General features: G+C 56.0%; 1 protein-coding gene across 3 annotated transcripts in view; it reads left to right on the forward strand.

Moving 5' to 3' along the window:
* C2CD2 (C2 calcium dependent domain containing 2) overlaps nt 1–15,013 on the forward strand; it is a 54,887-nt gene that overhangs the window by 34,842 nt on the left and 5,032 nt on the right. For 2 of the 3 annotated variants that reach the window (XM_079100681.1, XM_079100683.1), the window contains 7 exons: nt 767–875; nt 3,132–3,211; nt 4,029–4,153; nt 4,792–4,966; nt 5,658–5,771; nt 8,270–8,397; nt 10,078–10,393. In XM_079100681.1, coding sequence (XP_078956807.1) covers nt 767–875; nt 3,132–3,211; nt 4,029–4,153; nt 4,792–4,966; nt 5,658–5,771; nt 8,270–8,397; nt 10,078–10,393 — 1,047 coding nt within the window. Of the gene's footprint in view, nt 1–766; nt 876–3,131; nt 3,212–4,028; nt 4,154–4,791; nt 4,967–5,657; nt 5,772–8,269; nt 8,398–10,077; nt 10,394–12,310; nt 12,348–15,013 lie in introns of all 3 variants that reach the window. The other variant, XM_079100682.1, reaches the window with a different exon arrangement.

Here is a 15,013-nt window from a genome sequence, read left to right on the forward strand (position 1 = left end):
GGACTGGATAGGATCATGGGAAACGGCTTTGGCAGAACCCAACATGCCTGACCCACGGGACAGGTGATTTGAAGCTGCCTAGGCCAGGAATTCTCTCACCACGTCTTGTAGAATGGTGGCTTCCCTAACTGCATTTAGCTAGCCAGTGGGTACCCATTGCGGTCCTCCAGAAAGAAAGAGACAGAAAGACGCACCCCAGAAAGACGTGGGGTGCGTGTGAAGGAGCTTACCTCAGTGATCATCTCGGTAGGACCTCCAAATGTGATGTCAGGGATGAGAACCAGTCAGGGCCAAGTCCCGTTTCCCTAGAAGGTCGAAGACTGAACACCCCAGAGACACCCCAGAGGCAAGCGTAGAAAGCAAGTTGATTTAAAGGGTAGAACAGAGATGGACTTCTCCACACAGAAGGGGGTCCAGAGCTGGCATCCAAAGAAGCGGGGTGTCCTGCCCCTTTTATACTGTCCGGAGTTCCTTTGCTCTCATGGCCTCTCCCCATCCTGCTTACACGAGGGGTGGCCAGAAGGTGGGCCAAAGGTGAAGGTGGAGTGACCGAGGCCCGGAGGCATTCACTAACAGCCCCCTGCAGGGAGGAGCAGGTCCCTGGAGGCAGGTCTCCTTGCCCACAGTTGCAGCAGGGCAGGGGCTCGGGAGGTGATAGCGTTTCATCTCCTCCTGACCAGCCCATCTTCCTGACCCAATCATTATTACCTACACCACTGTCTTTTTGTCCCCGGCCTCCGTATGACGTCCCTTTCCTTGCTTTTAGGCAACATGAGCCCCGTGTGCATCGCTCAGCTGAATGACCCTGTGCAGAGCTTTACCAGCACCCAAGCCAAGAGCACTACTCACCTCAGCTGGGAGGAGGAGTTCACCTTGTGAGTACTGCCTTGGTCACCATGGGCAGTTCCACAGCCAGGACCTCCAGAGCCCGAGGCCCTCGGACAACACGATTTATGCTGAAAAGCTAAGTGAAATTAGGAAGTGAACACACTGTCCTAGGCAACGTGAGGTAGCTCTCAGTCACAAGAGGGCACCATTGTGGGGGCCCCACGTCCCTTAGACATCTAGCACAACCATCCAGAGCAGAAGGAGACTTCCCACTGATACCAACGTCCGACAGAATAAAGAAGGCAGAAGCATAGACCACTTACAAATAAAGATGTAAGAATCATAAATATAATGTTGTCAAGTAGAATCTAGCAGCACAATTAAAATTAAGCCAGTTGTGTTCATACCAGAAATGTAAGGAACTCTATTAATGAATCTTATTGCATCATTAAATTGAAGGAGAAAACAAACTCATTATCTTTTTATATGCCAGAAAGATAGTCAGTGACTTTTGATACCCATTCCTAATTTTAAAACTCTTAATTAGAACCAAATTTATGAATTCTTCCTTAATAAGACTTTAAAAATTACTGTGAAGTAATTACCAGGAGTAGTACCGCTGACACAGGAGAAGGACCCCAGTGTTTTGTTCTAGAAGAACTGGTCAGTGCAATTAAAGAGGAAAGAGAAATGGTACGGAGGCGCCAGGAGGAAGGCCGCCAGCAGGCCGTTCCTGGGAGTCGCATCGTTGCGTTTCTGGACTGACCAAGGAAGTCAGCCAACGCTTGGAAGTAGTAATGGATGTGGGGTAGAAATAAATGATATTAGGAAGACGGAGAGAAAGCCAGGCATGGTGGCACACCTGAAGTCCTGGCAGCTCTGGAGGCCGCAGCAGGAGGATGCAAGTTCAAGGCAAAACTCTACCTCAAAAATACTAATTACTTAATTAACTAAAAGGACCAGGGATGTAGGTCAGAGGTAGGACATCCTGGGTCTGATCCCTAGTGCTCCCCAAAAATTAAAAACAAACAAAACTAAAATTGGGAGAAGTAGTGATTCAGTGGAAAGCCTGACTGAAAACAAGAAGTCAATCACTTTTTGATGTTTATACAACAAGTAGCATGGAGAGTGATGTAGGAAGACCTCCTCTGTCTTCACAGAGTGCTTTCATGAATCATTAATGAAATAGGAGCACCCACTTAGAAAGTGGCAGAATTTCCCCACTGGAGATACAAAGCAAGTAGAGATGGACATGAACTAAAAAAATGTCCAGTCCCAGAAATACGTGAAGCCCTGTGAGCTTACGGGAAAGATCGTTTTTCACCTCAGAATTTGGTAGAGAATGAGAGAGTGGTAACGTCAAGTGGAGTGACTATTTCACCCACCATCAAAAGGTGTCTTTTTAAAAATGTCTTAAATGTATTCACCTTTTGACTGACAGTTATAGTTTTTCTGAGGGAATGATCACACTGTGTGCAAAGATATATGTGTAAGCATATTTATCCCAGCTTGCTTGTGATTATGAAACATTAGAAACAACCATCCATTCTTTTACTAGGGATTGAACTCAGGGGCACTCAGCCACTGAGCCACACCCCCAGCCCTGTTTTGTATTTTATTTGGAGACAGGGTCTCACTGAGTTGCTTAGGGCCTGCTTTTGCTGAGGCTGGCTTTGAACTCTTGATCCTCCTGCCTCAGCCTCCAGAGCCACTGGGATTACACATGTGTGCCACCACGCCCAGCAACCCAATCATTCTTAATGGTTATAAAGGAATTGGCCAAGTAAAATTCTTACAAGGCCAAATAGCCTCGCAATAGACATCTGTGAAAAATGGTGTTTCTCTGTAGTGATTGACATGGAAAGATGTCTGTGATGTTGTGAGTGAAAAGAAGTGTTTCCAAGGGGGAGGGAGGTGGTCAGTGTTCCGAACTTTGTCTTCAGGTAATTATATAGCTGTGCTTTCAACATGGTAGAGACCAGCCACAGCTGGCTTAGGTGTTTAAATTAATAAGAATTAAAGTTAAACCTGGTTCCTCAGTTCACGCTGACCATCGCATCACCACCGCCGAAAGTGAGTGGCCCTGGTCAGCTTTGGAAGGCGGGTGGCCTGGCATTGAGAGTAGCTGGGTACACAGAGTGAGGCTGCAGGTGACCTTTCCTGTTCTGATTATGCGTCTCTGCAGTTTCTTAACTGTTGACAACTTTGTGTTCCTTTCTACGTTGAGAAAAAAAAATCACTCCATCTTGAGAAAGCCACAGAGCATTGCGTTCCCAATGCTCACCTGTCTTCCCTGTCCGCAGCGAGCTGAACGCCAGATCCAAGGAGCTACACCTGCAGATCACAGAGGGCGGGCAGTCCTCGGAAGGAGGCTGGTGTGCAGGTAGACGGAGCCCCTATCTTGGGAGGCCACCCAGGGCCCGGGTGGGATGGGGGCTGGCAAGACCCAGCAGAGGAGGCTGGCCCTCTCCCCCGAGCCCCTGGGCTTTCCAAGGGCACATTTGGCTCTAACTCAGTTCCAGTTATTAGCAGGTCATGGCTTTGGAAAATGTTGATCTGTTTTCTTTTTTAACAATTCTGAATCTTTTATTCATTAGTTCTTGGCTTAGAGAAGCAGTTTGGACCCCTTCTAGCCTCAACAAACTTCTTTTTAATTTTTTTTAATCTCGGTGAGGTATATATAAAATTTATCTACCATCTCCACCACTGTTCCTTCCTTTCTTTTTTTTTTTGTTTTTTTTTTTTTTTTTGTGTGTGTGTGTGTGTGGCTCTGGGGATTAAACCGGAGGGTGCTCTACCACGGAGCTGCCCTCCAGCCCTTTCACAGGCTGGCCTGGGGCACTGTGCCCTTCATCCCGACATTCTGTAGTGTGGATTTCCTAAGAATCCGGACGTTCTCCTATGCTCACGGTACAGTTGGCAGCTTTCTGATTTATCTTGATAAGCGTCTCTGATCCACCGTCCATGATCCAGTGTTCGTCAGTGGATCCAGGAATGGCCTTGCCCAGCATCTCCACCCCCGTGTGGGGTGCGTTGCCTCTGTCTGGCTGGAACACCCCTGCAGTGTCTTTGGTGACCTGACACTCGACAGGGTCTTGAAAAGGGCCGCTTCCCGGCTAATCGGACTAGCTTGCGCTGGTGTGTCAGCTCCCGTCACACAGCAAACGTCAGCCGTGCTCCTTCTCGTCCTTGCTCTCTAGGTCCGCTGGCCATGACCACTGTCCCCCTGGACCTGTTCAAGAAGCAGCCTTCTGGGCCACAGAGCTTCGCATTGATCGGTGGGCCCACCTGCAGCAGCTCGGTGCTGGGCTCAGTCACTGCAGAGGTAGGTATGGTGACCTTCTTGTCCATGCGTTCTGGCCTGACCTCCTGTTCTAGGAGCTTCCTGTGGCTGCCAGAGTCTCCCTCGGCCTCCAGTGCCCTCTAAGGCTCGTGCGAGAGATGTGGTGTCATAGTACGCATGTCTAAATTTGGACAGACCTGTCCCCCTGTGATGGGGTTGTGCTGTCCAATGTGTAAGATGACGTCTTGCAACAGCTTCTCAGGGCCTGACCCGAAGGGCCTTTTAAGACCTTTGTTTCTCTGGTTTTTAATTCCACTGTTTGTGCAGGGTTGGCTGTATTTGAGCTTGGCTGCCATGGTTCTCTGCCAACTCCAGGGAAATCCAGGTCAATTGAAAAGACTAAGTACGTTAAATAAAGAGGCCAGTGGGCATTTCAGAGGAAGCAGTGTTCCTCTGCTACTCGGCCCTCACACTAACAGTTGGCCTGCAGCGTCTGTGGGCTCCTCATCTGCAGATTCCACCCATCATGGCTTGGAACCCCTGGGGAAACCACATCTGTACTGAGGGTGCCCAGACCTTGAGTGGCTGAGGATCTTGGCATTCTGGGGGGTCCTGGAACCAAACCCCCAGGTGCTGTGGGGAAACCGTACCACAGAGCAAGTGACCAGCCTTCTCTGCAGTTTTCTTACATAGAACCCACTGAACTGAAATCCTGGCCAACCCCTCCCCCTGTTGCTGCTGCAAAGGTAGAAAAGGACCGCACAGTGATGCCGTGTGGGACTGTGGTCACTACCGTCACTGCCGTGAAGACCAAGCCTCGCTACGACGCGGGGAGGGTGTCCCCGCTGAGCTCTGGTGAGACCCTGGAGTAGCCTCCGCTCTGGCCTTGTGAAGGCAGAGTGCTCTGGGCCGCAGCCCTCGGCCTAGGAAGGCCAGCTCCAGACAGGAGGTGGCGGCGGTAAGACTCGCGCCTGCTTCTGGGCTGGACACCTGCCTTTATGTTCTGTCAAAGAAACGTCCAGTAAGCTGACCCGAGGCTCAGCACCCTGGCCTGTTCCCACGCTCAGGTCCCGTGGAGACTATGATAGTCGCCCTCGGACACAGGCCACCCAGGTTAGTCAAGTGCCGCATCACGGTCACGCAGGGACAGCCCACCCTGTAGAGGAGCTCAGTGCAGGTGGTCAGCGTGACTCTGAGGTTGAATGTCACTCAGGAGAAGGCATGGCCTGCCTTTTCCATGCAGAGCTGACTGAGTTCCGGGCCCGTCCCCACGGCCACTGCCTCGGAGGCTCCTGCAGCTTGGCACGTCATTACTTACACGTTGCTCTCGGCCTGAGCAAGTGCATCGTCACCCAGAACAGCCCTTAGTCCAGGGGGGACGCAGAGCACAAAGGGAAGCTTGGCTTCGTCAAAACGTCTCTGAAGTTTCATTCAAGTCCGGGCTCCCGGCACGACTCTTGCCCTGGGTGTGGCTTAGGTTGCTGCCGGGGGTCCTCTCCCTCCCTCTGCGCGTGGCCTGCCCTGGTAACAGGCTGTCTCCCGGCAGAGTCGCCCATGAAGACGCCTGTCAAGGTGAAGGTCATCGAGAAGGACATCTCCATCCAGGCCATCTCGTGCCACGGCGCGCCTGTCAGCAAGACGTTCTCTTCTTCAGATACGGGTGAGCAAGTGTGCGCTCCTCCCTCCTGGCTCTCGAGCTGTCCTCGGAAATCTCCCGTCTGCCTAGAGGGCAGGATTCCTTTTCTGAGTTGGAGAAGAGAATCAATATATTTATACATAATTTTCTTTCTTTTTTTTTTTTTTTTTTTTGATGGTGCTGGGGATTGAACCCAGGGCCTTTTTCATGCCAGGCAACTGAGCTGTATCCCCAGCCCATATATATACATACATACATACATATATATATATTTTTTTTTAATGATAAGTAGAAATTGAGAACAGGGAAGTAACAGAAGGATTTGGGCACCATGCTTCCCTGCTAGGCCTGAGGAAGCACAATGAAATGAATACAAAAACCCAAAGAAGGCCTCACTGTACCTTCCAAACATTATTTTTCCTGCTCTTCAGCACACTGATGACATCAATGCCATTGCAGAGGCAGGACTGGGGGACAGCCCCACCAGCCCTGTGTGTGTCCCTCTGTCTGCTGAAGCTTGCTGGCAACAGTGGCTCCCAGCCCTTGGTGCGCGTTTCTGGTTTTGATGGTTGTGTCCAGGGAACGAGCATCTTTGCAGAGATGCCGTGTGTCTCTAAATCACAGCACTGTCTGTCCCGTGACGTCCCATCAGAAAAAGGGCAGGTGGGTGCTTCCCTTGCTCACCCTCTTTGTTTTTGGCCTTGCTGAGGTCAGAGGTGGGGCAAGGCTGGCCATCGGGAGCTACTCGCTAGGGCGGTGTGTGGTCTGGAGTTTGCAGCTGCCCTTCCCTTGCCGGGCGCCCGTGCCTCTCCAGCTCCTGCCCAGCTGAGCCAGCTGCAGCATCCGGGACACAGGCCCAGCCCTCTTTGGCCTCCACTCCCAACACCCCTTTCTCAGCGCCCTGCCCAGTACGCTCCCGTGCTCAGGCTGTGGGGCCTTCGCCTGGTGCTAAGAGACCTGGGCTGACATCCTCAGCCCCCTGCAGTGGAGCAGCCCCAGGCTGCTGTCCACTGTGCAGCCGGGCACAACTGGCTTTCTGAGCTGCTTCCTGCATGGTGACCATCCGAGGACAGCTGCCTCCAAGCACGGGGAGTAGCCGTCAGGGCAGTGGTCCTGCCTCCCTTTCCTTGGTGACAGGAGGGTACAGTGGATCCTTTCTCTTGACCCTTCTCTGTGGTCCAGAGGCTCAGGACAAAACTGACCTTGACCCACCACCTCTGGCACCAAGTGTGTTTCACAGCTAGGCCATTCCCCAGCCTCTGCAGACACCAGCCGCCGGGAGTCAGCACAGACCTGAGGGCTACAGGCTTGGCCCCAAGACCATTGCTTCCCTGCTTTTAGGCTGCACACAAGCAATAGGTCCCCAGGACCCACCTTCTTTACCTATGCCAGGTCCCCCCGCCCCCGTGATCCTCCATTCCTAGTGTGGAGTGAGGCTCACGGATGCAGGGAAACATCCTAGATTCATCAGGCTGTGGTAGAGGGTGCAGACCCAGCCAGAGGGCAGGTACCCAGGGCCAGGGCAAGAAGGGTCCCACATGCCAGAGCTTCTGTCCCCTCCTGGGGACCCCTAAGTGCTCCCTCCTGGCACTCAGGTGGTACCAGCCCAGGAGCCCTCTAAGACTGTCCTTCAGGGATTTGTGGGGGCTCCACTGCATTGGCATGGTGGATTGTGTCACTGGTCACCGAGGTGAACTAACCTGGGACCCTGGTGCCCGCCCCGCCCTGAGGTTAGGGGAGCTCAAAGTGCCCACCTGTAATCCCAGGTTGGTTCCTGGCCCAGTCAGCCTCAGTTAAAGGGGCTCATTATGAATAACGAAAGGCCCACTCACCCCTTCCAAGGGTCGTAGGAGCTATGCCAGGGCCCATGGCATCACAGGGTCGCTGGGTCGCTGGCCAGCAGCCCCACCAGAGTGGCCTCCACCCATGCCCTTGGGAATCCGCCTCTCCCGCCCTCAGGCCACGGCTGGGGCTGCCACAGAAAGGCTCCCTTTAACACTGTGGCTGCAGCGGCTCTGCCGCTTTGTTCTTCCTCAGCCCCTAGTGTAGCTTTCAGCCACAACCCGCCTCGGAGACCTTGCTGGTCCTCGCTCGCGGGGCTGCCTGGCACCTTCCCTCTGTCAAATGGGGTTTAGGGGAAAAAGAAAAGAGTCGGCCCCACGGAGTCGGGGTGGGCAAGTGAGGCACGCACACAGCTCTTGCTGTGCATGAAGAGCTCGCTGAAGCCGTTGGCCAGCTTGGCCCTTGGCGGCCCTGGCTCCGCCCTCTGCTCAGCCACCCTGGCTCAGAGTCTCCAGAGGGTGGAGACGCTTTTGTTTGCTTGCTCCTGTGGGTGCTTTTCTGCCCTTCTGCTGAACGTCCTCTGGAGCCACTTGGAGGGGCTGTTTCGGAGCCGGCTTGCAGAGCCTCCAGAACTTACTCCCTGCCCTTTATCAGAGATGTCTGCCAGCCATCCCGTCACCCTGGGGGCCCCCGAAGCCTTTAGCTTTGCTGCGAGCTCAGTGCTACCTTCCCTCTGGCAGAACTGCTGGTGTTGAGCGGCTCGGATCCGGTGGCTGAGGTGGCCATCAGGCAGCTCAGTGAGCCTTCCAAGCTGAAGCTGAAGTCGCCGAGGAAGAAGAGCACTATCATCATTTCAGGGATCTCCAAGGTACGGCCAGGGCCGCGGGGACCTCAGCTCTGCCCCCGGACGGGGTCAGCCCAGGCACGGGACCAGGGTTCGGAAGGTCCCCTTTGCAGGTCCGATTTCCTTAGGTGGCATAGTTATTTATTTCTGCCCAGTGATGCCTTGAGCGCAGAGAGGTTGGTGGCGCACCCCAGGAACAATCACCGAAAGGGAAGGAAGGACTTGAAGGAAGATTCCCCTTTGCTTCAGACTCCACCCTCATCGCCCCCCGGTTTCTGGGGAACCCCTTCTTCCACATTACACATTTCCAAAGCATTTTAATTTTTGCAACAAATATTGATTCCTTTTGTTTTCTTAGAGAAGTGAAGACTTTTGTAAAACACGCCCCATCCTCTCTCTTTCCTGCCTCCTGCTCTGTGGTAGCCTGGGGAGCAGGAGTGGCCAGGCCGTCTAGCACAGCTGTGTGGCCCAGGTGCAGGGGCAGCTCTCCAGGGGGCAGGGCCACAAGGAGACCCTGACTCTGCCTTGAAGTCTCCCAGCAAGCTGGCGGCAGGACGGTGGGGAAGTCTGATTTGCAGTGAGGAGGACGTGCGAACAGGGACCCTGGGAGGCGGGGCTGAACTTCTGAGGTCAGGGAGGGGCTGGAGTGTGCTGGGAACTCACCCCTCGGCTGCAAGAGGGTGCCAGAAGGGATCTTGGAGGTGCTGAGGGTGAGTCACCAAGGTCGCCATTGTACCCAGAGTGGAGTGACGTGGCCTCACTCCCTAGGACACCAGCTCACTGGTGGCCCTGAGCATCACTGGAGCAGGTGCCAGTTCTTTTGGGTCCTTAGGTGCACTTCCAGTAAGAGCCAACAGGGGGCCCTCTCTAGAGCTTCAGGCCCAGTCGTGGCTCTTCTCGGACCTGGATAAATGAATGAGCAAAATAAGATCCGTGATCGTCTCACCTGCGATTTCTCTGCAGCTTTGTTTTAGAATCACAGACTTACAAATCTTAGTATTTAAAGTCTGCATTCCACTGTGGTTATAGAATTTTTATCAATTTCCAAACTGTCCATTTGAGTTAGTGGGCTCTTCTGCAAGCTGGTGCTTATGTTAAGAAGCACAGGTGCCAGGTATCACCAAGCAGGCACACCTGTGTGGAACCACCCAGGGGAGGACAGCACGGCGGCCCCCACGGGACCCGGCAGCCCCACTCAGTCACTCTCCCCCTGGGCCACCACCTGAACCCACCCACAGAGGAGTTCAGAGCCCGTGTGCATTTTACAGATAAATAAGATTCTTATGAGGATACAAAGTGCCCTCCAGTGAAGTTCCACTTATGGGGAACATAAAAGAGCTGCAGGAACAAGGATCGAAAGGCTCAGTCCGAAACGCCAAGCCACTTCATCGTCCCCTTACGTACTATCTCACCTCTGGGCTCACAGTGCTGGCCCACCTACAGGGAGTAGAGACCCTCTACATCCTGAGGAGCGCTGTCTGCCCCTGGCTGCAGACAGCCCTGTGCCTGTGTTGCGGGGGGGGACCTGCCCCAGCCGGATGCCTAGCAGTTCAGGGGCCAGCCTTGCTGCGGCCACTGCGAAACCCCCAGCAGAGCATCTGAGAGCCCTCTGGTGTTGCAGGCCCTCCTTCCATGTTCCCCTGGCATCTTGCCCGACCTGGCTTCCCACTCACCGTGGCCTCTGACGGTGCATTTCCTCCACAGACCTCACTCTCTCAGGACCACGAGGCTGCCCTGATGCAGGACTACGCATCCTCCATGGACGGTGCCTGCCAGGACACCCCGTCCGACCCCTGCTCCCCAGAGGCCACCGCGGCCTCTGTCCCACCAGTGGAAGATGAGCCAGCCCAGGCCCCAGCTGCCCTGGAGCCCCAGGAGAAGGAACTGGACTCCTGGGACCTGGAGAAGGAGCCCCTGGCGGTGGCGTGGGGTGGCCCAGCCCCTCTGGAGCTCGATGGGGACCAGCTATCTGAGAGCTCCCTGAGCGTCTCAGAGCCCAGCGCTGCCAAGAAGCCTAAAGGTACCTGCTCCGGAGCCCCCGGCCTCCCACTTGGTGGCTACGCTCCAGCACTGGTGTCCACCCTGCTTGAGTTCTTGCCAGCAGCCTCCCTTGCCTCTGTCCTCTGAGCTCCATCTTGGCCCACATGCCCACCAAGAGCCTGTGGGGCAGGCTGGGGACCTGTGTGTGTGTGAGTGGCTGGGTCACCTCTGCGTTTGGGGGCAGCCCCCCTTCCACTGTCTGGGCCGGCTCCATCTGGGAGCAGAGCTGCCCCTGACTCTCAGGGTCACCAGGAGCCAGGAACAAGGTAGGGCCAGAGATAGCAAAGCTGGAGGAGCCCAGGTCTCCAGCCGTGGGATTGGCGCTCATCTCATCTGCCCCCCAGGCTCCCCCTCAAACTAAACCCAACCCAGCCTTAGCCTCATGCCTGAGCCCGATGGGCTATGGAGGGAAGAAGCCGTGAGACACCCTTTCTTAGATGGCCAGTGACTTCCTGGAACCGCTCCTGCTGCTCAGGTGCATAGCATTTGACCTGGGAACATGTCTCAGGGCTCAGAGACCTGGGACACGCCCAGTCTCAGGTCCTCCACAGCAGGACCACGCCCCCACCCCGTCCCTCTCCTGAGCTCCTCCACCCAGGTGCAGTCTGCTCTCTGGCTCTGCCTGGCCTGAGACTCCAGCCGGCTTTCCAGCACTCCCAGAGCATGTGCCCGTGGAATTCTCGGCCACTCCAGGGGTCAGGAATCCCGGGGCTGCTCAGCTGCAACCCCTCCCGCCCTTGCTCTCACTGCCGTAGGCACCCGGTTCTCCTAAGGCGGGATTTCGCCCCCAGAGAACAGGTGCTGCTGAACACCCTACAGGGCACCGCCTGCCGGAGGCGGCCCGTCTGGGAGTGTCCGTTCTGTGCTGAGAGTGCGAGCCTGCGGTGGGTCTGGCATCCCTGCCATCGCTGCTTCTTGTCCTTCTTGTCCCTCGGCCTTTGATGGGTCGCAGATAAAGCAGGGGACCTGGGGACTGCCCACCTCCTCCTGCTTTGACTGACGTCCACGTGCTCTTGCTCCCGGGGACCCCAGTTCGCCCCTCCCCATGGATTCCCAGACGCCCGGCCTCGCTCACACTGTCCATCCAGACGCCAGTCCTCCTCCACCCCTTGCTCCCTCTGCTTCCGCAGCCTCCGGGTTTCCGCTGCCTCCCCCTTCCCTGGCCAGGGCGGTGAAGCCTTTGGGGGACCTAGGTGTGGGCAGGTGTGCTGGGGCGGGGCAGCGTGGTGAGGATACTCGGCAGCGCGGTTCACACTGAGGCACTGATGCGTTGCCACGCTTTTTATAAGTGAGCTATTTGGCTGAGTGGGAAAAAGAATATTTCTCATTCCAGTGCTTTCCAAGAGATTTGCATTTAGTATGTCTGAGATGTCAGAATCTTAGACTATGCTGTGGTTGCAGATTGTTCTCATTTTACACCTCCCAAAATTAAAACTTTCAAGGGAATGACTGTGGAGTTTATGCTTTTTTAAAATTCACTTTTTGTGGTTTAGAAGCCACCGGTACCCTCTGTCCCATCAGGAGTCGGGGGGAGACTCCTGGGCTGCCTGTGTATTTGGAACCTGGAATGGTGCTGGTTGGAACATGTACATATTGCAACACGGGAAGTCCCCTCCTGAACTTGTTTGTGACCTAAGAAAGCGTGGACAGAGCTGCCCAACAGCGAGTGGGCGAGGGCCCCCACGGCGTGGCTGCGGTCAGGATGGGGCCTCTTAGGTGTATTTTGTCACGAGCGCATCAGGGGAGGCTTGGAGGTGGGGCGTGGGGGAGGGAACCTGGCCAGGGTCTGCGCGGCTCGTGCGCGTGCGAACGGCCTCCCACGTTCTGATTTCTCTCTTGCGTGCTTTTCTTTTCACCTCTGCTCTCTCTGCCTCCATGCCCTTCCCCCTCACTTAAGAGGATCGCTCTGCCGACCAGAGTTAAGTGTCTGCACAGTAAGTCCCTTTTGTCTTCTATCTTCCTATTACGCATTGCCTTGCTATGAGAAACGCGGTGCGAAGGGGCGGTCCGCTGCACCCTCTGCCCGCGGGGCCTGCTTTCCTGACCTGGGCTGCCACCGGGGAGCCGAGGCCGGGGTGGGTGGGAAGGGAGCCCAGGCTTCCCCTCCGGCTTCTGTGCCTGTCCAGCGTGTGTTTGAAATCGAGAGCTGTTCTCTGGCCGCAAACCAGTTCTCAGTGTTTCTAACAGCTTTGAGGACGTTTGATGAGAGCACAGTTGCCTATCTTTTTGGGATTTGTTGGGCTGTGTCAGTGTGTTCTGATCAAATCTGGTGACCAACGTTCCTCCTCCTTATCATGACTTGCCTTGGGAGCCACCCTGCATGGGGCTCCACCGTGTCCCTCTGCGCCTCCCACTCTCCACCCTCTGGAAATCATGATTCTGCTTCCCAGATGGCACCCTGGGTCCCTTGGAGGCCATGGTTGTGGGTGGGGGCTCAGTCTTGCTCCCAGAGCCAGGGGTACATGTGAGAGGGCCTGGAATGTAGCAGTTGGGTATCCTGAAGTCACAGTGGCCACAGCTGCTCTTGCCTGGTGGGTGGGAGCTTCCCTGTCAGCAAAGGGTAGCAGACTGTGTGGCTCAGAGTCAAGTGTGACCTACCAAACCAGGAGCTGTGGTATCAGTGTTTCCCAGGGAAATGGAACCAATAAGTTATAGAACTTAAGGAACTGTCTCATGCAATGGTGGGGCCGACAAATATGAAGTATGCAGGGCAGGTGGCAGGTTGGAGGCAGGACCACCGTGTCGAGACAGAATTTCTTCTCCAGAAAAATCTCATGTGTTCACACTTAAGTCCTTCAACTGATTGGGCCAGGCCCACTCACATTATCCAGAATGATTTCCTCAGTGCCAGGGTATTAGCTCCATGTATAAAACACCTCCCGAGCAACACCTAGACCTGTGTTTGACTCACTGGGCACTGTGGCCAACTTGACATGGAACGCTGGCCCTCACAACAGGTAGACTCCAGGCAGCGCATCCTCCCAGCAGCAGGTGAGGGTGCTCTTCCCTCTGAGCAACCCTCACCTTCGCCGATGGCGTGGCTATGTCCCTGGCCGCCCAGCAGGCCTGTGGCCATAGCTCTTCCACGTTGTTTGCCCCGTGGGCAATCGTGCACAGTAGCAGGCCCAGACAGACCTCACGGCCTTTGTTCAGACTGAGGCTGAATGGTCTCTGCCTGCTGGCGCCCTTCATGGCTGGCGGCTGAGCCTTGGCATTGCCCACACCCCAGTGTCCCTCTCTGTTGGTACAGTTGTTCCTGAACCCTGCCTGAGTCGCGCTGGGGCGGGGGGCCCGGAGAGCTTCACCATCAGGCAGCTGGCCGGCGCTCCTCCCCAGGGACGCAGGCTTGGCCCTTGCTCCAGCTGCCTCTCCTGGTGGGTGCCCGTCATCATCCCAGACAGAAGGCCAGGCCCCAGAATGCAGGCCTCAGAGGCAGAGGGTCCCGGGCCCGTTAGCCACGAGCAACCCCCGTGTCCTCCACACCCACTCAGTAAAGGAGGGTCACACCTCCGTCCCGACGGGCTCTGGGAGCAGCTGGGCTCCATCCACAGCACTGCAAGTCTCGGTGTGGTGTGTCCCCTCAAGGACCAGAGGCCGGTGGCGTCCCCACAGAATCCCACCGGTCAGGTTAGGGGAGCATGTGTAAGTCCCGGGAACCCCCGCAGACAGCCCGTCACGAGGGGCCAGGAGACGCAGGGAAAGGGACATAACAGAAGGCAGAGCTGCCGCAGGCCAGGAGACACAGGGAAAGGGACATAACAGAAGGCAGAGCTGCCGCAGGCCGCCAGAGCCCCCACACCACGTGGTGTGCAGCGCCCGCCCCACAGCCCACCGGCAGGCACTCCAGCCAGCGGCGAGTTTAAAACCAGTACTGAGCACGTCTCCCTAGCCCGCCACCCACGCGCAGGCAGGCCATCCTTGGTGCTGATCTTAGTGTGCAAGAACCTGAAATGCAGACGTCACTCGGCGGCTGCCCTCAAAGGTGGCCGCGGCTGCTGGGCGGGTGCAGAGCCCTTTAAAGTTCTTTAGAGACCTGTGCCTGTCTCAGGTTCTGGCTTCCCGTTAGCCCCTGGGAACCAGTGCTTGTCCCCTGCAAGCCAGGCACCTGCACCCTGCAAGCAGGCCACTGTGCCTTCTGTCACCACAGCCCCGTGTCTACCAGCCCAGGGACAGAGGATGTGACATAGCAGGAGACTAGCGGAAGGGAGGGGAGGGGCGGGGAAGGGCACCTGCCCTGGGCTCTCTCCAGACCCTGTATCTCAGGGGCCAGGGTGGGCCTCTGCTGTCTCGGTAGATGCTGACTGGTGATCACGTCCCAGGGCTGAGAATGTTGCCCTGCTGGCCCCCTCTCTGCTGCCCACTCTTCTGTGTGGCCACCAGGGTTCCCGGGGCCCAGCAGGATGATGCACTGGGTGTCTGGACGCCATCTTAGGCCAGCTGCTCCCCTGGCCCCTCCTGGCTGAGGTGGTTTTCCAGGCCGGGACAGTGCCATGAAGGGAGTGGTCCAAACAACAGAGGTCTGTGTCCCTCAGCCTGGAGGCCCAAGTCTAAGCGTGAAGCACCTCCAGGACTGGCTCCTCCCGAGGCCACAGGGAGGACT

This window comes from Sciurus vulgaris (assembly GCF_902686455.1).
Source record: "Sciurus vulgaris genome assembly, chromosome: 10".
Classification (NCBI taxonomy): Eukaryota; Metazoa; Chordata; class Mammalia; order Rodentia; family Sciuridae; genus Sciurus; species Sciurus vulgaris.